This window comes from Triturus cristatus, chromosome 3_1 (assembly GCF_964204655.1).
Source record: "Triturus cristatus chromosome 3_1, aTriCri1.1, whole genome shotgun sequence".
NCBI classification, from domain to species: Eukaryota; Metazoa; Chordata; class Amphibia; order Caudata; family Salamandridae; genus Triturus; species Triturus cristatus.
Genome location: NC_140583.1, coordinates 654,561,300 through 654,588,737, shown reverse-complemented (window position 1 = coordinate 654,588,737; position 27,438 = coordinate 654,561,300). Strand labels below are relative to the sequence as shown.

The 27,438-nt window shown below is 43.6% G+C and overlaps 1 protein-coding gene across 3 annotated transcripts in view; it reads left to right on the top strand.

The window, feature by feature from the left end:
- Positions 1-27,438, top strand: part of CTDSPL2 (CTD small phosphatase like 2) — a 471,093-nt gene that overhangs the window by 178,153 nt on the left and 265,502 nt on the right. For all 3 annotated transcript variants that reach the window (XR_014978858.1, XM_085644683.1, XM_085644684.1), the window contains exons 8-9: positions 18,684-18,770; positions 19,326-19,388. Coding sequence is in view for 2 of the 3 variants with exons in the window: in XM_085644683.1 (XP_085500809.1) it covers positions 18,684-18,770; positions 19,326-19,388 (150 nt within the window). In the remaining variant the exon portion in view is untranslated. The remainder of the gene's footprint in view (positions 1-18,683; positions 18,771-19,325; positions 19,389-27,438) is intronic.

Below are 27,438 nucleotides of genomic sequence, written 5' to 3'. Positions count from 1 at the left end.
CTTACACTTGAAGAACCTTTCTTACAACTACACCGTAACAAAGTGGTTCTTAGGACAAACCCTAAATTTCTTCCAAAAGTGATTTCCCCTTTCCACCTTAACCAATCAGTAGAACTACCGGTCTTTTTCCCAAATCCAGACTCGGTAGCTGAAAGGGCCCTACATACCTTAGATGTTAAAAGAGCTTTGCTTTATTACATCGACAGAACAAAACCTTTTCGAAAGACAAAACAACTCTTTGTTGCTTTCGCGCCACCACACAAAGGCAACCCGATCTCCAAATCAGGAATAGCCAGGTGGATAGTTAAATGCATCCAAATATGCTACCTCAAGGCTAAACGTACACTCACAGTTCCCCCTAGGGCGCACTCCACGCGTAAAATAGGGGCTTCTATGGCCTTCTTAGGCAATATTCCCTTAGAAGACATTTGCAAGGCAGCCACATGGTCTACCACGCATACCTTCACTAAACACTATTGTGTTGACGTACAGGCCAAACAACAGGCCTCCGTGGGCCAGGCTGTCCTAAAAACTTTATTTCAAACTGCTGCAACGGATACAGGCGACCACCGCTAAGGGGAGCACTGCTATATAATCTATCCTCAGTGTGTGATCTGCAGCTCATATGCCTCGAACGGAATATGCTACTTACCAGTATGCATCTGTTCTTGGCATGTAGAGCTGCAGAGTCACACACGCCCGCCCGCCTCCCCGGGACCTGTATCTGTTCCAGCATCCGTCTTACTTAGACATTACACATGGACATCCTTTCTTTCTTTTCTATATACTCCATCTTTTCCCAACATGGCGAAAAACAATCTGCCGATGGAGTGGATGCCCATGCGCACTGTTGTCCAGGGGAGGAGTCACCAACCTCGTGACCAAAGGCTTCTCCGAAGACAACAACAACCTGCAATCATCCGAGCCCAACACCAGATGGCGATCTTATCCCCAGTGTGTGACTCTGCAGCTCTACATGCCAAGAACAGATGCATACTGGTAAGTAGCATATTCCTTCCGTGCAGCTAGTCCAAAGTTAGCATTTACCGCAAGGTTATAATGCACTTAAGAGTATATGGTCAGGCTGCACCACAAACAGCATCAGAGGAAGTACTCCGAACGCTGCAGAGGGGCTCTGCTCATGCAGGGCCACCCTCTCACATAATAACCAAGCACTCTGCCTTCAGGATTGTTAAGGCCTTCCATAGGAGTGATTTATAAGTTTTATACGTGTGTGCAATGGTAGTGATATAGGTAGCCTATACCACATTAAGGGGTGCATGCACCACCTTACCCAGGCTGCAGTAGCAGACCTGTGGTGTCATTTTGGAGTGCTTCCCAGGGGTGGCATAATACATGCTTCAGCCCCTGGTAGGCTACCATATACTAGGGACTTATAAGGCACTCCAGAATCCAATTAGAGATGTACCTAATGTACATGGAAACCAGGACCCCAGCCTAGCTGCTTCCTCTCTAAAATGATTAGCAGGGCCCAAGCCAGACTACTGTCGAAAAACAGTGAAACACCAGCAAAAAGTGGGGGTACCCATGTAAAGCAGATCCTACTCCCCTACACAGAGGTAGAGCACTGAAGACGCTCCCAATATCTTCGGAGAACAAGATATCAAACAGGAAGACCGAGAAGTGTCAGCAGCTGAAGAGGAGGAGACTTTCTCTGTTCAAGACTCAGATTCCGAACTAAAAGTGGAGTCCCATGATGTTCAAGCTGGTCAAAAGATGCCTTGAGTACGCAAACCCCTTTACGCACACAAAAGCCTTCTTCCACCAAACAAAAGGCTTCCGTGCCACCACTGCCATCTGGGCATGGTAGGCACCGAAATTGTTTCCACCTCCCCACCCTCCGACTTGGCACCGAAAGCACAACTAAAGCCTTCCGGTACCCGTTCAAGCTGAGACGTCCCCTCTGCCCCAAAACTTTTGGTTTTGGAGGACAAAAAGAGAAGCCTGGTTCTGCTCCAAAAATTTAGGCACTGAAACATAAATCTACCCATCCAACGCTTCTGGAGCCAAGTCTCGAAACAATGCAGGAGAGACTGGATCTAAAACAGAAAACTTCCATTTAATCTAGAGCAGTGGTTCCCAAACTTTTGTCTCCTTAGGACCCCCATTGACTCACCACAGGAAGCCGGGGAACACCAAGCAATTTGTAGGATTTAAATTTCAAACATTAAAGCAGTAATTCGAATAAAATAAACAAGTGTGCACACAAAACAAATACTCGAATTACTTAGGATTTTAGGGGCATATTTTTACAAGCCCCTATCGCCATGGGAACGTCACTTTTTGCGATGTTCCTGTGGCGATAGGGGCTTTGCCTTATTCACAAGGCAGCGTTAAGCCACTTATTGTGGCTTAACGCTTCCTTATAAATAAGGCCCCCTTTCACGCAATGCTTATCGTGAAAGGTGTGGACAGTGGGAGTTGCGGTGTGCGTTCCACCCCAACACCCATTGATTTTGACGCTGCCCTCTATTTACAAGGGCAGCGTAAATAGGGGGCAGCACCAAAATTAAGACCATGGAAAACCTGGTCTTAACTCGGCGAAATGAGCAGAAATGCTTTATTTCTCCTCGTTTTTGCCTTTTCCCGTGGAAAAAGCAAAATGCATTGGATTGTTTATGTTCAGGAAGGTGACCCTTCCTGCACATAAACTTTAAAAAAAAAAAAAAGGCGTTGTGTACCTTCCATGTATGCTGCATTAGGCAGCACACATAGAAGCAACAAAATAGCATTTCAAAATTGTTCATGTGAAAGAAGGGGAACTTCCTGCACATAACTAATCTTCCCCTGCACTCAGACACCCATGCACTATTCTGCAAGGGTGCCTGCATTAGCACTAGACTGCTAAATGTAGCGCCAGCGCTGGGAGAAACGCAGGGCTGGACCATATTCATGTAAATATGGTGCAGCCCAGTGTTTCTGAAGTGGCGGAGCATGTCGCTAAGCCAAGGAGGCTAACGACACGCTCGGCCAATTCTTTTGAAAATATGCCCCTTAGTGTTTTATATTGAAAGAATATGCAAAAAAAAAACACTTTTAGTGGGAAGGTTGGTGCTGCATCTCCATGACTAACTTTTGGATGGTTGGTTTTATTTTGCAGTACGAGGCTCCTGCCAGGGCCAGACTGAAAACCCAAGTACAGTGAGTGGGCCTGACCACTACAAAGGGGGCTTTGGGAGGCTCCCCCCCCCCCCCCCCCCCCCCCCCCCCAACATTTTTTTTAGGAACAATGGTGCAGTCTACAACACAATTTATCATTATATTATGAATTGTATTTTTTTTTTTAAGAATAGTAAATGAAGACCTAACTATGCACCAGGATACGACAATCTTTGTTGGGGTTCTTCAATGATTCCCTTATCACCCTCCAGTAGTGCCTCTCATCTCTCCATAGCTCCTCTGTCACATGTATTTAATTTATTTTATAGCCTCTCTCAGACCATTGTAGGATGTCAGAGCACTTTACACCACACACATATAGAGAAAATGAATCATACGTGTCAATCAGTGTATAGAAAATGTTACATTAGGCAAAGGCGACTACAAGGTGTAGGATTCACATGTCATTCATACTGGTAGGCCTTTTTAGAGAGTGTTTGGTCTGGAGAAGCACAAACTCTGGATTCAGAAAATAACACAGTGGTTAGCATTGGCTTTAACAATAAAAATTTATTTACAACCAAATAAACCTCTTTAGGATAATGATAGACTGGGAACAACATATGTTACTTGTACCATGCAGTTTGCAAGTAGCTCTTTGACAGTTTATAGGTCACTGTGCTAGATTACGATTGTCCCTTTTGAATCGCACAGTGACAAAAGAATCTCTGTGACAAAAGCAGTAATTCACTGACCTATGCACATAAAATACTGTTTTTTTAAATGCACGATACACGTTCTTTGCAGTAGGCATATTAACCCTCTGTGCTACATTAAATAAGTTAAAGCTGCCACTGGACAAAACTCTCGTCTCTCCAGCAGGTACATTAATCACTTGCATTTTCTTGACACTTTTATTGTTGCTCGACAACTGATAATTTTACAAGGAACTTAGCAGTGCTTTTAACACTGCTGCCTGCGGACCCCCTAGGAATGTTTCACGGACCCCTGGGGGTCCGCGGACCGCAGTTTGGGAAACACTGATCTGGAGACTGGGCACCTAATAACAAAACCTGCGCTGCCACCCTCGTCCAAAAGGACTCCTTTTCTAGAGGACACTGGATATAAAATTCCTTTAAAAATCAAAAGGACATTGCTACCAGTCCCTTCCACCTTATTCCTCATTCCCCTCCACCACCACCTTCACCTGTATGATTAATACCTTATTCACCAGGAAACTCTTTAAACATTGCACCTCAGGATTCGCCTCACCCAGACCCTGATGCAGATATAGGGGATGATACCAGACCCATGGAATGATTACTATGTAGACCCTCCAGGATAGACAGATCCTGATCGCTGTCCTGCAAAACCCTCGACTCCTGATGACAACACCTCATGTCGGGAGTTAATAGCTAGGGCAGCTGCATACCATGGGGTCTCCTTGCATAAAGAAGGCTTAGGGAAAGACTTTTTATTAGAAACAGCCTGCACATAAAACATCAGTTTTACCCAATGGTAAAATCTATGCTGCGCCAAGCAGAGAATATTTTTAAGGACCTCACGTGTATTATAACACCTAGGGTTTACACAAAATGCAAACCCCCACCATCTGACCTATTTTTTTTTTTTTTATTGGGTCAGTTTACACCAGATTCTTTGGTAATGTCTAATGCTTGTAAAAGAGCAAATTCTCAAACATCAGCTGATTCACCACTTCTAGACAAAGAATTTAAATTAATAGATTCATCAGGCAAAAGTGGCTGCACAATCCGCCAACCACTGGCGTATAGCTAACACAGGGTTTGGTTGCTAGGTACGATAGAACCCACTGGGACGAAATGGAAGAATTAGTCCATTACCTTCCAGAGGAGCTCAAGAAAAAAGAACAGGGATTAGTGCAGGAGGGGAAATTAATCTCCAACTCCTCCTTCAGGTGTGCGCTAGATGCTTCTGATACTGCAGCCAGAGGAGTTAACACCAGCATTCTCCTCGGAAGACCAGCATGGATGCGTATGTTTTTAAACCAGAAGTTCAACAAACCATATTAAGTGCTCTTTTTGTTAAAGCACATCTTTTCGGACCACAAGTGGACGAAAAGCTATGGAAGCACTTCAGACACCCTCTAATAGAGGGTCCTTTTGCCGCTCATTCTACAGGGGAGGCTCAAACACTACTTCCACAGATGACTCTGCATCTTCATACAGGCCCCAAACCCAATCCTCCCCCCTCTAGAGGATTTTACAGAGGTGGTTATTGAGGCAACAACTCTAGAGGTAGAGGTACACCAACACGTACACCCAAATCTCTCAACAAGCAGTGACTCCATAACAATTCCCCCTGCCAATCTTACACCTGTTGGGGGACGTCTGCAACAGTTTCTTCCCACTTGGTAATCAATAACATTAGACAAGTGGGTGTTCGGACATTATCCAATATGGTTATTGCCTATATCTCACCTGCAATCCTCCCAATATCCCAGCTCGCACTCAGTCCCTCTGGAGCACCAACAGTTGCTCAAACAGGAAGTACACGCTCTTTTAACAAAAAAAGCTGTTGAATCCGTCCCAATGGAACATCAAGTGTTGGGGGGTTTTGTGCCCTGTACTTCCTGATCCCCAGAAAGGACGGTTCTTTGCAGCCAATTTTAGATCTTATGCCTTTAAACCTATACATTCTATCGGAACACTTCCATATGGTCACACTTTAACAATTATTTTCACTCCTACAGCAAGGCGACTGTCGGCACTAGACGTAAAGGGTGCATATTTTCACATTCCTATTCACCCAGCACATCATAACTATCTTAGATTTATGATGGCAGGCAAGCATTATCAATTCAAAGAACTCATAATCAAAGTCACTACTGCACCCAGAGTATTCACCAAATGCTTAGCAATGTTAGCAGCTCATCTAAGCAGACAACAGATTCATGTCTTCCCATATCTGGACGATTGACTTATCAAAGGCAGCACATACCACAGGTGTCTACAACACCCTCAAATTACTATAAATCATATGTCAGCTGGGATTTACACTCAATGCCCAAAAATCCCATCTTCAACCTTCGCAGCTGCTATCTATCTAGGATCTCTGCTCAACACTGAAATTGGTCTAGCCTATCCAAATGCAGCCAGAATTCAACATTTCTAAACACTGCTACCACAATTCCAAAGCAGTCCGTATCCAACAGTCAGAACTTTCATGCAACTCCTAGAGATGATGGCATCCTGCATTGCCATAGTACCTGTACAGATTAAACGTGCGTCCAATACAGGAGTGCTTAGCACTTCAATGGGGTCAATCATGGGGTCAACTACAAGATCTGGTGTTAATAGACAGCTGCACCCATCGCTCTCTGCAGTGGTGGAACACACAAAACTTAAAGGGGCGGTCCTTTGTCAACCCTTGCCCCACAAATTGTGCTAACAGGGGACGCATCCCTCATCCCTGGTTCAGCAAACACCAGAATCTCCTCATCAACTACCTAGAGCTTCAAGCAGTCCACCTAGCACTGAAAGCTTTTCTACCTCACCTTATAGGCAAGGTTGTCCTAGTCCAGACGGAGAATGACAGCCATGTACAAAAACAGGGGTCACACACACTGAGCTATCACTCCACTCAGGCCATTTGACATTAGGCAATCCATCACAAAATACAACTGCTAGCACAACACCTTCCAGAGACAGACAACAACTTTGCAGACCTCAGCAGAATGCGGCAACAAGTCCACAAGTGGGAACTTCACCCTCAAGTCCTCCTCCGATACTTCCACAGGTGGGGGTTACCACAGATCTCTTTGCAACAGTAGAGAACACACAATTGCCAAGCTTTGCCTCCAGGTTCCCTCACCCTCTATCCAAAGGCAATGCCCGAAGGCTGAATTGGTCCGGAATATTTGCATATGCCGTTTTACCGTCTCTCCCTTTTGTTCCATTTCTGGTTTGGAAACTCAGGCAGATGTTGATCGCCCTCATTCTAGTGACTCCCATATGGGCTCGTCAACCATCGTTCACTTCATTACTAGAACTTTCAGTAGTTCCACACGAGAAACTTCATCTCACCTCAAACCTTGTCCCTCTGAACCATTGCGAAATCAGACATCCAAACCCCAAGGAGCTCAACCTAGCGATTTGACTCTTGAAATCAGAGTTTGAATAACTAAATCTACCTTCAGATTGCATGAGCATTCTTAAAGCAAGAAAACCTACCACTAGAGCACGCTATGCAGCCAAGTGGAAAAGGTTTGTTATGTATTGTAAAAACCAAACAATTGACCCACAAGATATCTATCCAACCAATTATACGCCTATACCTAATAACTGTGGCTGCCTATCTTCAAAACCGACAACACATCTCTTTATGCAAAGTACCAGTAATTAAAGCTTTTATGGAAGGCCTTAAATGAGTGATACCACCAAAGGTTCCTCCTGCACCTTCATGGAACCTTTGTATGGTTTTAACAACATTTATGGGCTCACCTTTTGAACCTTTACTTTATTGTCCCCTCCAATTTCTCTCTTGGATGGTTGCTTTTTTGATTGCTATCATCTCACTGAGATGTGTGTGAGCTTCAGGCATTAATATTAGAAGAATCCTGCTTCCAACTTCATAGAGACAGAGTTGTTCTGTGTACCGACCCAAAATTCCTTCCAAAAGTAGTCTCAGCTTTTCATATTAACCAATCAGTTGAGTTACCCGTTTTCATCCCTCAACCAGAATCTGTAGCAGAAAGAGCTCTACATAATTTGGATGTCAAAAAAGCATTGATTTATTAAATGCACAGAATAAAGGATCTTCTCAAAACAAAAACGTTTTGTTACATAAGCTATGACAAAATGACAGTGAAACCTCTACTGCGACTTGCACCTAACCTGCTATCCACCCAAAAATATATAATGAAAAGGGAAATATCCAGAGATTGTGCACACAGTTTAGACACCACTGTCAAGGTGCGGTCTTCAACCGGATGAAACAATGTCAAAATCAAACGGTGCACGGCGGAGTATTTGCATATTAGACAATAATTAAGCAAGATACAAAATCAATGTCCAATGTCGTTCAAGATAACTTCGCTTATGCTCTGAAGTCCTGAAAAAGTCCATTGTACTCGACAAAACGTGTTTGCTGTTATTAACTACATGTCACTATTTACGAATAAAAGATTTGGAGAACTCCATTTTGCACATTGATTTTGTATCTTGAATAATTATTGTCTAATATACAAATACTCAGTGATGCACCATTTGATTTTTATTTCAACTTTTTGTTAAATTTGCTACCCCTCCTAGAGGGAGACCTATCTCAGAATCTGGCATTTCTTGATGGATTGGTAAATGGTTCAAAACATGCTATATTAAAGAAAAAAACGTTATCTATACCTCCTAGCGCCCATTCTACTAATAAATTAGGAGCATCTATGGCCTTTTTAGGTAACATTCCTATAGCTGACATCTGAAAGCAGCTACATGGTCGACTCCACACATTTATTAAACATTGTGTGGATATTTTAGTCAGTGCTAAAAAACAATGCAGACAACTGCAACACCCACAGGTTAGCTACTGCTTTGGTAGAGTGCTCCTATAGTCTATGCAAAGCGTGTGTATCTACAGCATAAATGCCTAGAACAGATTGTTACCCTGTAAGCATCTGTTCTTGGCATGTAGAGCAGTAGATTCACATACGCCCTCCCTCCTCCCCGGACATATAGTCGTTGCAGTTCTTTTCTACTTTACATGTTTATGAACACCCCTGTACTTGCACTCACTCCATTCTCACCCTCTTGCGGGAAAACAATCTTAACATTGGAGTCTATGACCTTGCACATCATCGAAAGGACGAGTCAACTTACTTTGTGCTTCAAAGACTTCTTCGAAAAATGCAAAGCAGGTTAATCTATGGCTCTACATTAAAATCCTTCAACTTCCAGCCTCCCTTCCTCCAGAAGCATGGGATTTCCAGTTGGTAGATTATATCACATTTATAATCCAGCAGAGTGTTGGGTAATTTTGAAGTCCGGGTGCCTGCAGAACACTGCTAGCTTCCATACTGAAACCATTTCGTTGAGTATCTGAGGCTGGGTATATTTTTACCTGGCTGGCCATATTTCTTTGAGTATTGTGGCACTTTTTTTTTCCTGGCTACAACGGTTATCTATTTAAAACATGAAATGCTATTTGCTAAGTACTGTGCATAGAAATTGAGGGAAAAAAAACTAAAGATAATTTCTGATCGATATAGCCTTCTGCAAATTCCTCTTATTATATCCGTCATGCAACAGATTGGAAATGTAAACATTGCTCCTGCAGTAGCTCTCCAGCTTCGCCAGGTGGCACCATGCAGCTTTAGCCGTGGCTCAGCCAACTAGATGTGATGGCATCTGTGCACGTTGGGTGTTAAGTGGCACAGTGGTGTCCATTCTGGTTTTGCACACCTCATCAACATGGTTGTAGAGCACTGTACTTCACCAACAGAATTTATCTGCATTAGGAAAGCTACATGGTAAATATCTCATCCTAAGAACTCTGGTTTATACCTTGTCGGAGATGCCCTAAGAAGATATTTGTTTTGCACTCACATGCTGTCTGCAGGTTGTGTCTGGGATCCGACTGAAAATTCACGGCCTGCAATTCTGTTCATTGATGCATCCGCAGGCCATCAAGGAGATTGAAGCTAAACTATTTTTGGCCTGGGTATGCAGCGACACGCGGAGGCATTCTCGTTGCTCTTCAGCGAGGTCTCTAGACAGGGGAATTATCTCCCAAAAGATCTTCTCACAAAAAGCACCTCAGGGTGGGGAACCTCTTTCCTCGAGGAAATGGTCCTACACTGGGGCATGTCTGGACTCCCACTGATGATTCCTAATGCTGGGATCTCACTCATCTTATCAATGCTGATATTGAAAAAGTCGGAGTTCTTGACTCCATCAGTAGACCTAAGGAGGTAGAATAGCCCATACTAGAATAATTCAGTACAGCTGTGTTGCCATTTGGGCATTCTCCAAGGGCAAGCACACTTCTGCATGTTTGGTAACTACAGCGGCTCCAACCTAGATGCCACCCAACTCTGCCCTCTACAGGCTCTGGCCTCTGTAACTAACAAGTCACTGCCCTGTTGGATTAGCATTGCCTACAATGTCAACCCAAACCCCACACTCTGTCCTGTTCTTTGCATTGTCTTCTGTGTCAACCGAAATTCATGTTTTGCTGAAAAGCCTGACAAAGCATCTCTAGGGATTGGAGGTTTGCCTGGATCAAGGAACTATTTAGGTCACTCTGATCTTGCCTTTCCTGACTAGGAGTATTGTCATACCGAAGATGTTAACTAATGTTTGCTTATATCTTATTCTTGATTTACAAAATGCAAGTGGTCTGGGTATTTTGCTTAGAGGTTTCGCTTAACCCTCTGGCCCTCTTTCAGAAGAGTCTCTTTAATCACTCTAGTGGCATAAAAAACAGCATAAGCTTTGGAATTGACATTTACCTCTGCAAAGAAGAAATCTGCAACTTTGATAGAGATCCCACAACCTTCCTCTACAATTAGAGCTTTTGATCCCTTTCATTGAGACTTTACTAGACAGTGCTTGGGGAAAACATTTTCAGGCATGGCAGTCCTCAGGCAGATAGCCAGACAACATAGACTTGTCTGCTGTTTTTGTCATCCTAAAATTTGCCAGAAAGTTTGGTGGTCCACACTTCTCCCTCATAGTTTACCTTAAATGCTTTTCCCACTGCACCTTAAGATAGAGCCAAAAAGGCTGGACTCTTGTGAGATATCAAGTGTTTGCTTCTGGCAGTTTTTGGGCAACGTTCCTTATGGGCTGCTATGGTCACGCCCTGTGGTTTCTGTCAAAACAAACTTGGCCTCAGGACTATCAGAAAAAGCAAAGTCGATTTCCGAATTAGTCATCAATCGTGTGGACACTTATAAATAAATCTGAAGTATGACCTGAACACTGCGCCCTAATCATTGGGCACAATTGTCCCACCGCATCATCATGCTTGGATGCGTCCCACTGCCTTCTCAGGAAATGCCCAAGCAACCCTCATGGACATGCCCTTCTATAGTGAGCGGATATTTGGTAAGATGGTCAACTCCTCCCACTAATGCTCTAAGAGTAGTGGGAATGGCTTCCTTGCTGGGATTAACCCCCTCAACACGATAATTCAACCAATAGCATTAGGAATTTGATAGATAATCCAAGGGAAAAAAGTCCAGGCAGTGGCAATCCCTGCTGCCAGTCCAGGCAATCAAATGGATATACCGTTCTTTTCGGGCATGGGTGTATCTGGTGTATACAGTCCCTAACCAGGATGGTAAACCAATAGATTTCACTTTTTCGAGCTATTTGCTGTCCCAATTCTTTTTGTTGGTTCTGTGCAGCATGGCAAAAAGAAATAGTGGTTCACCATGATAACGTATGTGCACGGGAGCTCTGTAAGCTAGAATAAAACAAACAGTGAAGTGCCTTCGTATCTGTGTGATGAGCCGCCAAAAGGTAATATTTTAGTTTGCCGCACAGAAAGGTCATGCTACTGTAATAGGGCAAAAGGATTAAGGAAGGTTTGCACACGATCTGCTATGAATCGAAGAAAAATCTAAAGTGTACTTATTTAAAAGAAGCATCCTTTTCCCATAACAATTTTAAATCTGGAGGCAGTCTTCCATGCCCATGTTTTACTGCCTCCTAGTAGCCCCTTTGATGATCCGTTTCACTCCTTCACAACTTCCTGATACCAGAGCTTCTGTGATCCTCTTGCCCTTTTTTTTCACTTTCCTGCATGTTTCACACCTGTTCTACTGCCATCTGACCCATTTTTCCTCCAGCCTGTCTCACGAATTATCATGGCTTAATCTTCCTTAATATCTGAAGACTCCCTACTCACCAAGTGCTTTCCACTTTTTCCTCACTGCTTTTTCATCTCCCTTCCTGCTCCAAAGCATCTGGATTGATTGCCTTCCGTGACTTTATAAGACTAACCGAGCACAATAAACCAACAAACTGCGCTCAAACCTTCCTTGTCCCCATCCATCCTATCTGCGGCTAGTCTCTGCCACTGGAGAGTTTGGCTCCTGTCTCCCCATCAGCGAACTATTTGTAATCCATCCTACTTCAACATGCCACACTTGGCCTCTGAAAGGCAGTACAGATTTAGTTGATGTTAATTAACCTGATCCCTAAGCAGGTACCTTTTTGAAAGGGCCATAGTTAGTAGCGAGAACTTGTCATCTTGCTTACAGTTTTACAGTGTTGATGTAGCACAAATAAGGTCATAAGAGCAATGTAGATAAAGTGTAGTGAAATATTAGTGTGAAATGGCAGTTTAAAAGACCGAATATAACCACATATACAAAGCTCCTCTTTCAGATTAAAAATAGCGTTACTGTACAATGGAGGAAGAGAATTGAATGACAAACTATACTTCTGATGTGTAGCCTGAAAAATATATGATAACTTCAGGAACCCAATGTAGGACCTGTATGCCAAGTCGAGAGATTCAAACGTTGTCTCTAGTATTTCCCAGTTGACCTTGCTAAAGGGTAAAAAAAACTAGCAATAAGTGTTTTCCTAACAGGAGGGAGGGAACAAATCACAGTTAATAAAAATTTTGCATAAGTCAAAGATCTTAGTTCAACAGAACCAGTATATGGGAAGATGGGACTATAAACCATGTGTAAACACCCACAAGTGAAGAGCACAAGATCAAGTATTGGTCAGACTACTGCATATCAGGAGTAACAACACAGAGCTTCCACAATCCTTTGCTTATTGTACAGGTCAAGCTCAATGTGGTCAAGTTGCATAATGGACAAATGTGGAGCATGAACAGATTAGTCGGATGTCCTCAGTTAAGTCCAAGTGAATATTCATATCAAACCTAAATAGATGAAAGACGTTTACTCAACCTGAGGATTGCAGTAATGTGATGAACGTTTCGTAACAATGATGGGTGAGCCACATCATGTTTTGTATACCAAAGATCTGCCTAGCAAAGCAACCAAAGTGCCAGGAGTTGCCATAAAGTAACCTGGAGAGGACTAAGAATTGAGTCACCACTGTAAAGTAGCCTATTGACAATACATTTCGATAACTTCTCCTGTCAAGTTCTGAAATTAAAGATTTTTGGCCAGACAGTTGTGTGATGGGGTGCTCACAGACCAAAACTACTATCAGTTGGCCACGCTTGAATAGGTGAGTTTAAGAGGTCTGAGGAATTCCATTTTCTGTGTGAGACTGCTTTGAGACATCCAGGTTCGCATTTTAACAAATGAGGAAGCAAAACCATGCCACATAAGGCCCCACTCTCAGTAGTTTCTCCTGGGGCTCCAAGCATAGATTTAACACTTTGACAGCTTGAATGGAACCATGACGCATCCAAGGGAGGACTTGTGTGCGTCTGAGAATGGGCCTTTATAAGTAGAAAATGAATTTTGAGGTGGAATAAGAGTAATTTAAGGCTGTGGCAGATTGAGATGGATTATCGGGCAGGAACAACACTAGTCAATGATGCAGGCAGAATAAACAATTTGTAGCGTAGTGATCTGCGTTATATATTGGAATTAGGCTTAATGGCTTTTCCTGACTTGCTTTAGAAAGATCATTGGGTAAATCTCCTTCTCCCTCTCACCTGTTGGGTATTGATAAAATGTTTGTGGCTAAGAGATTTGAGCCTTTTGTTCTGGCAGAGCATTGGTAGACGAAATCCAAGGGTCCCTTACTAAATGTCCCCAACATCTAATGGCAATGGCTGCTGCTTTAGTACCCCGGAGCATGATTCCTTTTGGACAGAGAAGACTCAACCCTCACAGAAGGATTCCTTCTTGCTTCTTCTGGAAGGTCAGAGATCCTGAACTCATATTCATCTATACGAGACACTGATGATACAAGTAGGAGGAATACCCCTGCTGCTGCTCAGGCTCTCATTCTCTGCTACCCCTGGTGACCTCTTCCCCAGCTTATCTACTGATTTGTCATCTACCCAAAGACATTAAATCAAATAGTTTTCTTTTACCATTTGATAGGGAAAAAAACAAGAGCCAGATTTACTGATGCAGTATGTGGGATTTTCTTACCACTATCTGCATCTTTGGTTGTGCTGGATTGAACAGATTTGAGGCAATACCCCCAATAAGTTGACTTTTTTTGTCATGAGTGCGGAGCTATGCATGCTGATACAAGTTGTTCCCGTCAGACACCTTTCCTTCAATCTGGTTTTCATCTCACCTAGTAATGTGCATGAGGGCTGTTTACCCCATTCTGGGGAGTTGACATGCCTCCTGGATTTCAGGAAATTAATATTGACCCATTTCAGCTACATTATGCTCAATATATGAAAATCTAACAAACATTACCCTTTGTAGACCTATTTCTCACATTATTTCCCTCCATATCTGATTGTTCTGTATCAGTTGAGGAAAGGCTTATAGTTTGGGCATCTTTCAGATAGACTGCAAATAGGCATTTGTTTCTTCCTACAAACTGTGTGGTTTGACGTTTTCATAATATATTAATAAATTAACATTTGAACAGTCATTCATGTGTGCAACTATTCAACTTGTGCCGACACAATAGCGTGGTTCTCCTGCAGGTACGTGATTCAGCCTCATTGGGGACTATGCCTTGCATGGCACCCGGATCCCTGAACATAGTCTCTAGGCTGTGCTTCTTTGCCACAAGGGTGGGGTTGGTTGGGAGTCTAGGAGGGGTGCTAACACATTTGCTGCACTTGCATACAAGCAGGGCTGCAGAACGTATATAAAGTTGGTCTCCCACGGTACTCCTGGTTGGCTGATCTGCTTGCCTCCATTTTGGTTGTTGGTAACTTGAATGTAATTGATCAACATAGTTTAGATTTATTGTGATCACAACAATTGTAAAGTTGATCAAATCCCAAAAAAGTGTATAAAAACTGAAATGCTAAAAAAGTTGGGAGGTGAGACGAAATCATCAGCTTAGCACCTACGCTTTTTAAATATTCATTGTACTAGAATCACTTTGGTTGATGTATTTGACCCCGGGGCATATCTAGCCTTTATCGGAGCGTGGAGGGTAGAAATGGTCCTTGGAATTTCTTTGACCAGCCAGGAAGAGTCCATATGATCTCATCGACTCGTATGACCAGCCTCTAGACACAGGACCCACAAATGGCCCTGAGAAGACTACAATCTCAATCCCTTGGGTGAACCTGGCTTGGAGCACTACCTTATTAGGGCATCCCAGCCAGATGATATCTCAGGCTGCCATGAGAATATCCAGAAGGGTGCGGTGCATTACACAGTGACTAGACATCTCGTTCAGGAAGTAGAGGACTTCTTTGTGGGGACTGTATCGAAGCTCACAAGATCCATCCAGTTCCTACCCATGCTGAAGGTTATATTCAAATTTGTCTCAAATTGTCACGGTGCAAGTAACAACTGAATTTGTAAAAACCTAGAGTAGAAAAAAAATGTAAGCAATCACCCAGTTACCCTGCCTTCATCAGCGATCAGGTCCACACCACCTCTCAACCCTACTCCTTAGTAATCCACACCTCCTGCAAAAGAGGCTCGCCCCAGCCACTGTCTGCGTCCCTCTGCATGATAGGGAGAGTATTTATTTTGCATCTTGCATTGAGATTGAAGATTTTACTGAGAATATTGTATATATTGTTTGATGGATTTTTAGACAATATTGATTGTTAAGGTGTCCCCTTTTATTTAACTGTAACATCCAGGGCCGAAATTGAAATGCCTATATATGTTTACAGTACAGCTGAATATGGACAGTTGAATATCTTGTTTTTATTGTGAAACTTTTTATGGCCTTTGGCTGAAATAAAGTATTTATAGATAAGGAGAGTAAAAAACAATGTCGCAGTCAACCGGGTAGTGGTAGAGGCAACCAGGCACTGGCCCATAGCCAATTCTGTCATACTTCTCTCCGGGTACAGTAGGTGTGAGTCATCCATGCCTAGCCGACAGAAGTAGTGATTTCCATGCTCCACAGCTTGGAATTCAACACAGATGTCGCAGTCACACTTCCAACCCTTTCTGCAATGTGTTTAACACAGTTACAGGCACAGCATACCCCAACCGAGTGTTGTCATTCCAGCAGCTGCTGCTACTGCTTTTTCATCCGTCATCCGCTCACCGTCAGAACCATGATGTGCCTCTTAGGGATGATGGCCTTGTGCATCCATTTTATAAACACGCCAGGCTCCACATGGGACCTATATAAGTGTCTCGTGGGGCAGTGGTCACGGGTGAAGGATCAATTAGAAGATAGTGTTGGTAAAGGGCAAAACTTGCCATTATGCACATTTGTGGCACAGCAAAAACTTGCTGCAAGGCAGGCCTTTCTCAGACTTGATACTGCAAGCGTCCATTAAATATGGATGCCTCCCCCTATGGGAAGAGGCAAGGATCTAAATGCCATGACAGTGCAGGAGTATTGGTCCTTCAACACAAGTACTGCCACATAAATTACTTGGCACTGCTGGTCATGTGAGCAAAGGTAGTCCTCATCAAGATTGTGTAAATAGCACATGGCAGTCACATTGTCAAACAGGAAGGCATGCAGTCTACCCAACTGTCTGTGCTAACGCAGAGGAATTTGCAATCTCCCGCAAAACAAAGCTTTTAGTGGAGCATCGTGCAGGGTTTGGCAGTCAATTTGTTGACATGCTCAGGGGGGTGCATCAACAAGTCCATGAACAGGAACTCCACCCGCAAGTCCTAAACAAGTACCTCCAGCGTTGGCCACCCTCAAAATATGGATGAACTACTCAGGTTTTTTTGTCTAGCTTTTTCCTGCCCTCCTACGCCCTGTCTTAAGGAAAATGCCACAGATTTCCCTTATGTTCATCATGGCATTACCATTTGGGCTAGGCAGTTCTGGTACTCAATGCTGCTGTAGATGTCCATATGCCCCCACTGGCCAGATCAGACACCCAGATAGCCTACCCTAGCAATCTGGTACCTGAGATCCTAGATTTTGACTATCTAAATCTCCCCCAGGAATACATTACTATTCTCGGAGTAGTGTGTAGGCTGTTCACACAGGCCTGTGACACAGCAAAGTGGAAAAGGTTTGTCCATCACTTCATTTCCAAACATCTGCATCCCCTAAAAGGTGACATCCAGGGCATCATCTGTGGCCTCTTACTTCTGCAAACGTCAGACTTTGCCTACACAAATTCACCACCAACAATTAGCTTGCATTTAAAAGGGGCAGCATTCATCCCTCTTTAGTATCCTAGTGAACAAGGCAGTGATGTAAGGTCTTAACAGGGTTATACTTCCTTGCAATACCCCCTGACTATGTGTGGACCATTGATATAGTCCTCGTAAGGCCACACTTTGATACTTTACACCCATGCCCCTTACAGTTCCCCTCCTGAAAGGTAGCCTCCTTACTGGCCATAACTGCCCTCAGACTCATGAGCGAACTGCAAGCACTCACCTTACAACAAGAATTCATTTAGATTGACATGAATAGTGTTATTCTCAGGACCAATCCGAAGTATCTCTTGAAGGTGATATAACCTTACGACTTTAATCAGACTGTAGAGCTAGTTGTCTTCCACGTCCATATTTATCAACGGAAAGGAGCTCCATTCAAAATGGATGTTAAGAGTGCCTATGTACTACATCGCCCTGACCAAACCTTTTTGCAAGTCTTAAGTTTTTTAAAACCTTTGCAAAACTGCACAAGGGTCAAACCATTTCGAAGGCAGTGATATCAACAGGGCTAGTCAAGTGCATCCAAACTTGGTACCATAAGGCTGAGCGTCATACCTGTAACCTGAGGGCACACTCCACTCATAAGAGGCAACTATGGCTTTTATAGGGAACGTTCTGCTGACTTGTGCAAAGCGTCCAGCTGGCCAACCTACACACTTTTACCAAATATTATTGTGTGAACATTTTAGACCACCAGCGGGTTATGATTGACCAGACATTTTTAAAGCCATCATCATCTACTTGCTAGCTACCTCTTATGAAAGGCAGTGCTTTACAGTCTGTGCAGAGCATATGTATCTACAGCCACACCTACTATGATTGGAAAATGTTACTTCCTCTATAAGCATCTTTTCATACTGCGTAGTGTTATAGATTCGCCTGTGCCCATCCTCTTTGGCAAAGCTTGTGGTGATTGCAGATCTCATCTAATCACCCATTTAACACTGCACAATATGCATCATGCACAGTGCTTCGTGCACTCGAGACTCTGCATTCATTCTCACCCTCTGTGCTAAACGTAATCTAGCATGGAGTCTTTGCTTATGTGCGTTCTTGACCAAGATAAGAGTCAGAACGCATCTTGTGACTAGAAAAGACTTATTTGTAGAAAAACACCTTTGAAATATCCAAGCCCAGCTGTAGATGGCAGGAATATGGCGCGCGTGTGAATCTACAGCACTACACACTATGAACCGATGCTTATAGGGTAAGTACATTGTTTTTGCTTTAGTCTGGATTGTGCTAGACAACCAGTGAATCCGCAAAAAATCAGTAGGAGACCAAGAAGAGATGTGGATATTAACCTTTACTTATCGTTGCATTTTTTTTTTTTTGCCAATAGGATGAAACCTTAGTTCATTGCAGCTTAAATGAGCTTGAGGATGCAGCCCTAACGTTTCCAGTCCTTTTCCAAGATGTCATCTACCAGGTAGATAAGGGTTTATTTAGTCTGGGTTGAGTGCAACCAAGCTGGGTCAAACAACCTTCACCTCAAAAATATAAGATTCTTGTTTTTGGTCCTTATGATCTGTGCGTGTGAATTGGTACTTTATTTTTTGTATGCTTTCACTGTGCTAAATGTCAAACAAAATTTCTGTGTTTCTCATTCCAGCGTAAAAAATTAGCAAAAAGTGAACTGTAGGAAACATTGTAAAGAAAGTAGTGCCTACGTGGCATCTGTTTGTTTGATGTGCATACATTATTCATGGTTTCTGTGTAGATGCATAAAATGTTTTGGTTGATTGTAACTGCTGTGTTTGGAGAAATATGCTTTAAGATGATTCTTTTGAATACGTTTTGTGACCTGTTCTTAACTGACCCAAGAGCTTGCAGCTGACGTCTTTGTGGCGAAGGGTCCAAGATGGCTTCTTGCTGGCAACAATGAATGGACACTTATGGCTTTGTATGTGTCCTCGCCATCTTGTCTCGAGGGTTCCAGCTCCTGGGGTGCTACTTATTTTTTCCCCATTTGTTCCCTGTCTAGGTATATGTGCGATTAAGGCCATTCTTTAGGGAATTTCTGGAACGGATGTCACTGATCTATGAGGTAATGATTTGTTAAATAAAATGTAATTGATATGTTATTTTTTAATGTATTTGTTTCTAAGTTTTGTTTCAGATTCTTAATAGGTTCTTACAGTTTACATCTTATCCCACCTCTTTGCAGTTCTTTGATGCCATGTTTCAACCATCTTTTGATTTTCTTTACCCCCACAACTCTACGGCCTTCAGGTGGCATAAATAACAATATATAAGTACCAACTGTAGGAGCCTGGCTCTGTATACACTATACCAAAGTGAGGTATAGTGTGCACAGTCCAATTGAACCCCAAAGGTAGACGAAGGTAAAAGTAGATAATTAGTCACGTGGACTTGTTTTGTTATGTCAATAAATCCTTTATTCTCAATGTCATCTGACAATAAAAAGGTTCCAGCCTACGCGTTTCGTTAATTTGAAAATGAACTTCTTCAGGGTATTGTGTGTGTTCGGTGGGGAGAGATGGTCCTTAGTTCACCATAAGTACTCTCAAAAGCGAAATGAGAGCTTGTCAAGGAGACTCTGATTCGAGCAGGACTGACGCAGCGTTCTGCACCTCAGAACCACTGCGGCTGGCCATTATCAAGGAGGCCTTAGCTATCGCACCTTATTGCGTGCCCCCAACAAACTTTGTTTGGCAACCAACACCACGAGCATATCTTGACAAGCTCGCATTTTGCTTTTGAGAGTACTTATGGGGAAGTAAGGACAATCTCTCCCCACCGAACACACACCATCTGTTGCCCTGAAAAAGTTCATTTTCAAATGAACGAAATGCGTTGGCTGGAACCTTTTTACTGTCGGATGCCATTGAGAATAAAGGATTTATTGACATAACAAGTCCATGTGACTAATTGAGAAATTTCACCTGAGTAGTGCACCACTCCAACTTTGTTTTACTTCGTTCTCTGCCTGGCAGCTGGCACCCAATGACGGCAGGTGCAGGAGTTGCATGTGTACACTGATTTGGACTAACTGTGGATACGATTACAAAGGGAACATGGCAGGTAAGTGCGGTTACTTGTACCGCCGTTTCTCGCTTTTGTTTTCATTGTAAAAGTAGATAATACCTTACTCTTTGTGGTAGTGTGCGCGAGCAGTAAGGCTTTATCAGAGGGTAGTGTTAAGCAATTATTGTACACTCAGGCAAGAAATGTCACTCAAAGACTGAACTCAGACCAATTTGTTTATATAAAATATATTTGGTTATTTTATTTCTAGAGCCAAGCCAGGCCTGGTTCAGGTAAGTGAAATAATACATAGCAGGTATATTGCAGTTGAATTACAATCGAAATGCAGTTGGATGCAAATGTTTTGTTTACAGGTAAGGCAACAGTCAAATTTACTTTAGTTACATTTGAGATTACTTTTTACGTTACTTTTCGGATTAAGTTACCTTTTTTACTCCGTTTGATATGCATGTCTTTCATAGTTTAACATGCTTGAATATTCCCCGTTGTCGTAGTGGGAGTACCACGGTACATTAAAAAAGCAATAAGCCTCAGAGTTAGAGATATATATATATATATCACCACTTCAAAATTCGCGCAGAAACCCCAGCCACGCAGCGGCGGGCCCAGACCGGGTCGCGACTCCCAAAATCCAAACCGCTCGTATCCAAATTACAAGAAACGAAGTCCAGGCCACTTGCTAGTTGTCAGCGCGTTTTTTTATTTCTCAAACGCCCAGTCACTCGACGCGTTTCGGAGGGAAACCTCCTTGTTTACGAGTGTATGTGTTTACACAAAGTTTATACAAATCATGTGACACCTCTTGTGATAATAATAGAAAATAGACTTAGTGCTATTGCATATCTTGCTGGGGCTAGAAAACAGACTTCATTATACTGTTTGATTTCATTTTTAGAGTCGCGAGTGTTATGTTTGTGCGGCATTGGTTTTAACATGCAACCCAATTGTAATTAAATTTTAATTAAATTTTTCAAAACACATCAGCCACTTGGCGCTGTAACTCAAATTTTAAACACTTCTTTGCAGTTTCAATGACCAAAATTTTCATTTTGATACACCTGTGCATATCATAATATTACAATTGAAACAATACCAACTGCTCACATTTGTAAATGGATATTAACAGAAACGGCTTCAAGGTTTTGTTATTGCATCTCTCATTATATTTACAGCAATAAATCGCTTTAAATCCTGATACTAGATCTGCAGCGACTTGCAAAGAAAGAAGACGACCTTGCAGAGAAGACTGAAGATTACTGCCTTGGCCCCAGCCCTACCAGCCTGTCTCCAGCTTTGACAAACCTGCGACTTGTCTTGCGTCCAGCGACCTCTGAAACCCCTGGGAGGGCTGCTGCCTTCAACAAAGACTCCAATCCCCCGTGGACCTGTCCAGAAGAAACTAACGACAAAGACTCCAGGCGGATCTGCGACTTGTGCCCACTCTGCACCAGACACCCACGGCCCGAGTCTGAGTGGCCCAACTGCCCAGTGAAGTCTCCCCAGCGACCCGTACTCTGGAAAAACTGGGATACCAACAAGGCTTGGTGTCATGACTTTAAAGCAACAGGACACCGAACTGGAGATCTTAGCTGAAAAACAAAGCAAAATGCGTCTAGCCCAACTGCAGTTGCTAACTTCCAAATGGGGTCCCAGGTGTAGACTGACCATCTCAGTAGACCCACTGAGGCAACATTAGTCTTTGAGGGAGAAGTAAACTTAGTCTGTGCTGCCTGGCCAGATAATATGAAAACATACAGTTTTTTTCCAAGATTAATGGGTCCAGGATAGAGGCCTTGAGGGATACCGGGGCTAGGGTCACCAGTTGACCCCACAGCTAGTTCAATAATATCAATACATGATTGGAAGGTCTAATCCAGTCACCAGTGCTAGCAATATCACCACAGTCCATTCTATGGCTATGATCACTTTGGACTAGGGGGCGGAGTGGGAGTAGTTGGACAAAAAAGTTGCGTCACCAACCTCCCCTGTAGATTGTCTTTTTGGAAAGGATTTGAAGACTTCCTTGGGCTGAAGTCGAACTGAGGACCCATGTCAGCATGGTACGTCTCTCAGGATGGAGTTGTGTTGCAACTAGAGCACAGAGCAGAGTCAGGACCCCTCTTCTCAGGAAGAGGACTTGGTACTCACAGAGGGAACTGAGCCTGAAGAGGTTGGGCCTTAACAGGCAGACCTCTGGGGCCCGAGGGGGGGGGGGGGGTGGGTAGGGGGTAGAGGGGGAGAGGACACTAGGATGGATCTGTGCCAGGGATACAAAACTTGTCCCACTCTTGTAAGCCTGAGGCAGAAAGCTGCTGCACAGGAAAGGGGTGATATCAGTGGCACCCCAGGGTCTATTCGGAGGATGTGCTCCTATACACTGAGGCCATAGACCCCACACCTGTTGCAACCAGGAGAGGGGTAGTTTCTTAGTTTCTTCTTACTTTGCCCCATGATATCCCTTTAGCTAGAGCCATTGGCCAGGATAAAACCTGCAGTAGATTGGTCAATCACTTTAACTGGCCAGGGATGTGACAGAAGGTAAAGGACTATTGTCAGTCTGGTCACCTGCCAAGCCATTGGCAGGGTAGGATGCCCCCAAAAGGGTCCCTTAATTCCTCTTCCAGTGGCCGGGGTACCCTTTTAAAGGGTAGGGGTTGACATTTTTGCCTCCCGGGACCCTCCAACAGCCTCAGGGAACAAATATATTCTGGCAGTAGTGGATCATGCCACCAGGTATCCTGAAGCTATTCCCATAAGGGCCACCACTGCTCCTGTTGTGAAAAGGCCTGCCTTGGTGTCTTTGCCAGGGTTGGTTTCCCTAAGGAGATAGTCGTAGACAGAGGTACAAACCTTGTTTGCATACTTAAAACACATGTGGGATGAGTGTGGAGTGAACTACAGATTCATCACACCCCATCACCCACAAGCCAATGGCATGGTGGAGATATTTAACTAGATATTGAAAGGCATGATTGGTGGGCTTCCTGAAAAACTCAGGAGATGGGATGTCCTACCTCCATGCCTGCTTTTTGCCTGCAATGAAGTGCCACAGAAGGGAATCATTGTTTCACCCTTTGAACATTAGTTTGGGCATCCTGTTAGAGGTCCTCCGAGTCTGGTAAGAGAAGGTTGGGAGAAACATCTCAAAGATCCAAAACAAGACAAAAGGGACTATGTGCTTGGCCTTTGTTCCAGGATGGCTGAGTTGATTGAGAAAGTAAGCCAAACCCTTCAGGCCAGCCAAGAGCTTCATAAGCAGTACTATGACCAAAAAACTGCTCTGGTAGAATTGAAATCGGGGCAGAAGGTATGGGTATTTGAGCCTGTGGCCCCTAGGGCCCTCCAAGACCAGTGGAGTGGGCCTTGAAAGAAAAGGGTGGGTCACCTATCTGGTGGACCTTGGCAGTTGCAAACACCCCAAAAGAGTGAATCATGTCAACTGCCTGAAGCCCTAGTATGGCAGAGCTGACCTGACCATGCTCATGGTCACAGATGAGGGACAGGAAAATGAGTGAACCTCTCCTTTATCTCCTCTCCAGCATTCTCCAATATTGGTCTGTGGATGGAGTGCTCTTTTCAGACACCCTCCCTGCCCAATAGCAAGCTGACTGCAGGCTAGTCCTTACTCAGTATGCTGAGCTTTTCTATCTGACCCCTGGTCAGACTAGCTGGTGTGCTCATGATGTGGACACTTATGACAGCCTACCTGACAAAAACAACATTTACAGGCAGTCAATGTCTGAGAGAGCATCCAAGCTGAAGTCGACAAGATGCTGGAATTGGGTGTCATTGAAACTTCAGAGAGCCACTTGGCCAGCCCAGTTGTCTTCATCCCCAAACCTCACTGCAAAGGTGAAAAGAAAGAAATTAGGTTTTGTGTGTACTGTAGGGGCCTCAATGCTTCGATAGACTGATGCACACCCAATCCCTAGAGCAGTTAAACTAATTGACCGGTAGGGGCAGCCAAGTATCTCTGTACGTTTTGATCTCTCCTCTGGGTACTGGCAATTAAGTCTTGACACCTGGAGCAAAAGAAAAATCCCAATTCTCCACCCTAAATGAGCTCTTCCAGTTTACTGTGATGCCCTATGGACTAAAGAATGCCCCTGCCACCTTGCAACGGTTGGTGAACAAAGTACTTGCTGGGCTGGAATCCTTCAGTGCAGCTTCTCTGTGATATTTCTGTCTACAGCTCCACCTTGCTGGATCACCTGATCCACCATGGCTAGATCCTAGAGGTTTTGAGAAGTGCTGGCCTCTATCAAGGCGAACGAGTCCCAGATAGGGCAGCAAAAGGTTGTGTACTTGGGTCACCTGGTATGTGATGGCAAAGTTCAGCCACTCCAACCCAACTTCCATACAATTCTGGACAGGCATTCCTTGGCTTGACTGGGTACTGTAGGAGGTTTGTGATGGACTATGGGTCCATCGTGACTCCCCTCACAGAGTGTACCTGTAAAAGGATGCCTAAAGAAAGTAAACTGGACAGTGAGCTGTCAAAAGGCTTTTGGAACTCTGAAGGATGCAATGTGTTCACAGCCCTAAGGCAGGGTTCACTATACTACAAGTGAGGGCATATCTGCAGGAGCAGATATGCCCCTACAATTTTGGGCTCCATTCCTTAATATTGTAAGTGCCAGGGAAGCAATAGAGAGTACATGGGCTGGGAACTTGACAACTCAAGTTCCACAGCACCATGATGGCTTCACTGAACAAGTGTTTGGTACCAAACTACTCCTTGCAATAAATTCGAACATGTAGCCAGGGGGCATGTCAGCGGTGCTCCCTGAAAACCTACCAACCCTGGTGTGGTCTCTGACTGGCTTTAGGCAGCCTGCCACCAACAGACATGTTTCCGGACCCATGGGGTCTGAGATCTTGCTCTTGGAGCCCAGAAACAGAGCCCCATCCTGGGCAGAGGTGTCACATCTAATCCTCCAGGTAGGCAGAGTGCTCGAGAGGGAAGCTTCATCAGGCCTCGCCGCCTTTGTAATTCGAACCCAGCCTCTGCTGCTAGCAGCAGCTGGCAGCCCCCAGTTCAAACGCCCACTTTAGGGGAGAGAATCGTGGGAAAATTAAGTGAGAATAGGAGCTGTGCCCTCGTTAACCAACGCCACCCCTCGGGTGCTACAGGCGAAGTGAAGTACATTTTTGAGTGCACATCATCTTGAAGATGGTGGGACTTATCCAATGAGGGCTCCTATGGGAGGGTGGCATTATAGAGGGTGTAGACACCCAAGGTAAGCGAACTGTAGGAAGCTGGCCCTGTACATGATATTGCCAGTAGATGGTAATACCATGCAGAGTCTAGGGGTTCCCCAAAAGTGTACTGGGCTCAATATAAAACCCTAAGTGCTCTTAGTGGTAATGTAGGCGAGCAGCCTTGGGCCTAACAGAGGAGTGTGAGATATTTTCTAGGACTAGCTAACAATCTGACATCCTACCACCAAAACTGGCCCGAAAGTAATACTCTTTAATGTGGTCTAGCTATACTAGGCGTTCTGATAAAAAAAAAAAAAAAATCATAACTTTACAAGACTATGAATAGAAGGGTGGTGAGTCTTCTGAATTAGGGTGACCAGGTTTTAAAAAACATATTCCGTGACATTTTTCAAACACAGAACTGTCTACAATTTTGAATCGAACAAGGTGCTTAAGTGACCGTGCTCACCAACATGGAAAAAAAACAGACAAAGCACTAACGGGAATTCAATTCAACTTTTATAAACAGTCTATTAACTAAATTCCTTGGAGCTAGGGGAGCTGCTTATTATTCTCTAGAACACATGCAAAATTGCCTCCCCCTGTGTTCAGTCAATCCTCTCTAAAAACCTGAGCATGGACTAACATTAGTAAAATTTGCCTGGACATATTGTGAAAAACGAGGACAATCCTAGGAAATCTAGGATGCCTGATCACCCTATCCCAATTGCCACTAAAGAGTGCTCCATGTTGACCAGAACTCTAGAATAACCAATTCCTATGTGATTAGCAGTAAAGATCTAATCATACCTAATTAAAATGTGGCCTAGAAACGTTTAGGTGCCACACTTCATTGGCTGACAGCAGCCCTACTTTAACTGATAAGGTGTGGAGCTACTCCAAACCCCAAATAATTGCTTGTTTAATAGCCAGAACAAGCCAATAGATTCATTCAGTATGTCCACAATATGTTATCAGTGTAAGGCACCATATGATGGACCAGAATCTGATGCCCATTGTGGATGATAGTAGAGAGTTTCTACACCTCTGCTGGGCACATTTGGCGATCGCTAGATTCTAAGACAACGTTTTGAATCTGTCAAAGAAATAACTGGAGAAATCCTGCTTTGCACTCCACTAGTGGCAGTACGGGGCGACTTGGTCACGGAGACTCAAATACAATGAGCGATTCTTATTGATGGCCTCTTTTCTAATTAATTGGAAGATGCAAATGAAATGGATTTATTTTATTTATTTTAGTTTTGTAAAGTGCACAGCTACCACACGGGTTTCCTGGCGCTTAGCATGATGATGCAGAAGACCTATCTACTTAGAATAGCCATATCTTCAAACCTTTGAGGAACGCAAGAAGAGAGGTACTGTCCCTGAAGGGTTTGGGAAGGAAATTCCACAGTTTTGGACCAAGCACTGCAAAAGAACGTTCTCCCATCTGAGCCAGATGTAATCTCGGTACAGTGCAGAAAACCAGGTTGGGGGACCTCAGGGAACGAGATGGAATGTAAGATGTTGCTGGGTCTTGGATGTAATATGACCCTGCCTTAAACATGTAACAAAGAGCCTTAAATCGGATCCGTTTAAAGATTGTTTTATTTAAAATTTTATTTATGATTTAATCATACAGGAAAAAGGAGAAAGAAAATAGAAACAGTACATGGCATCAAACATGTAACAAACTTCACTTGTGGCATCAAAAGGTCTTCTATACAGCATTTGTGAGAAAGTGCCATCTTTCTTGCATGGTATGCCCCAACTTTTTGCTGAAATGCTAAATATACTTTGAGTGTGCCCTGGACTCCTGCCAATCAGGTATCCAGGGCCTATGTTCCTTCCCTAAACAAAAACCTCAAAACCAAATTGGCAAACCC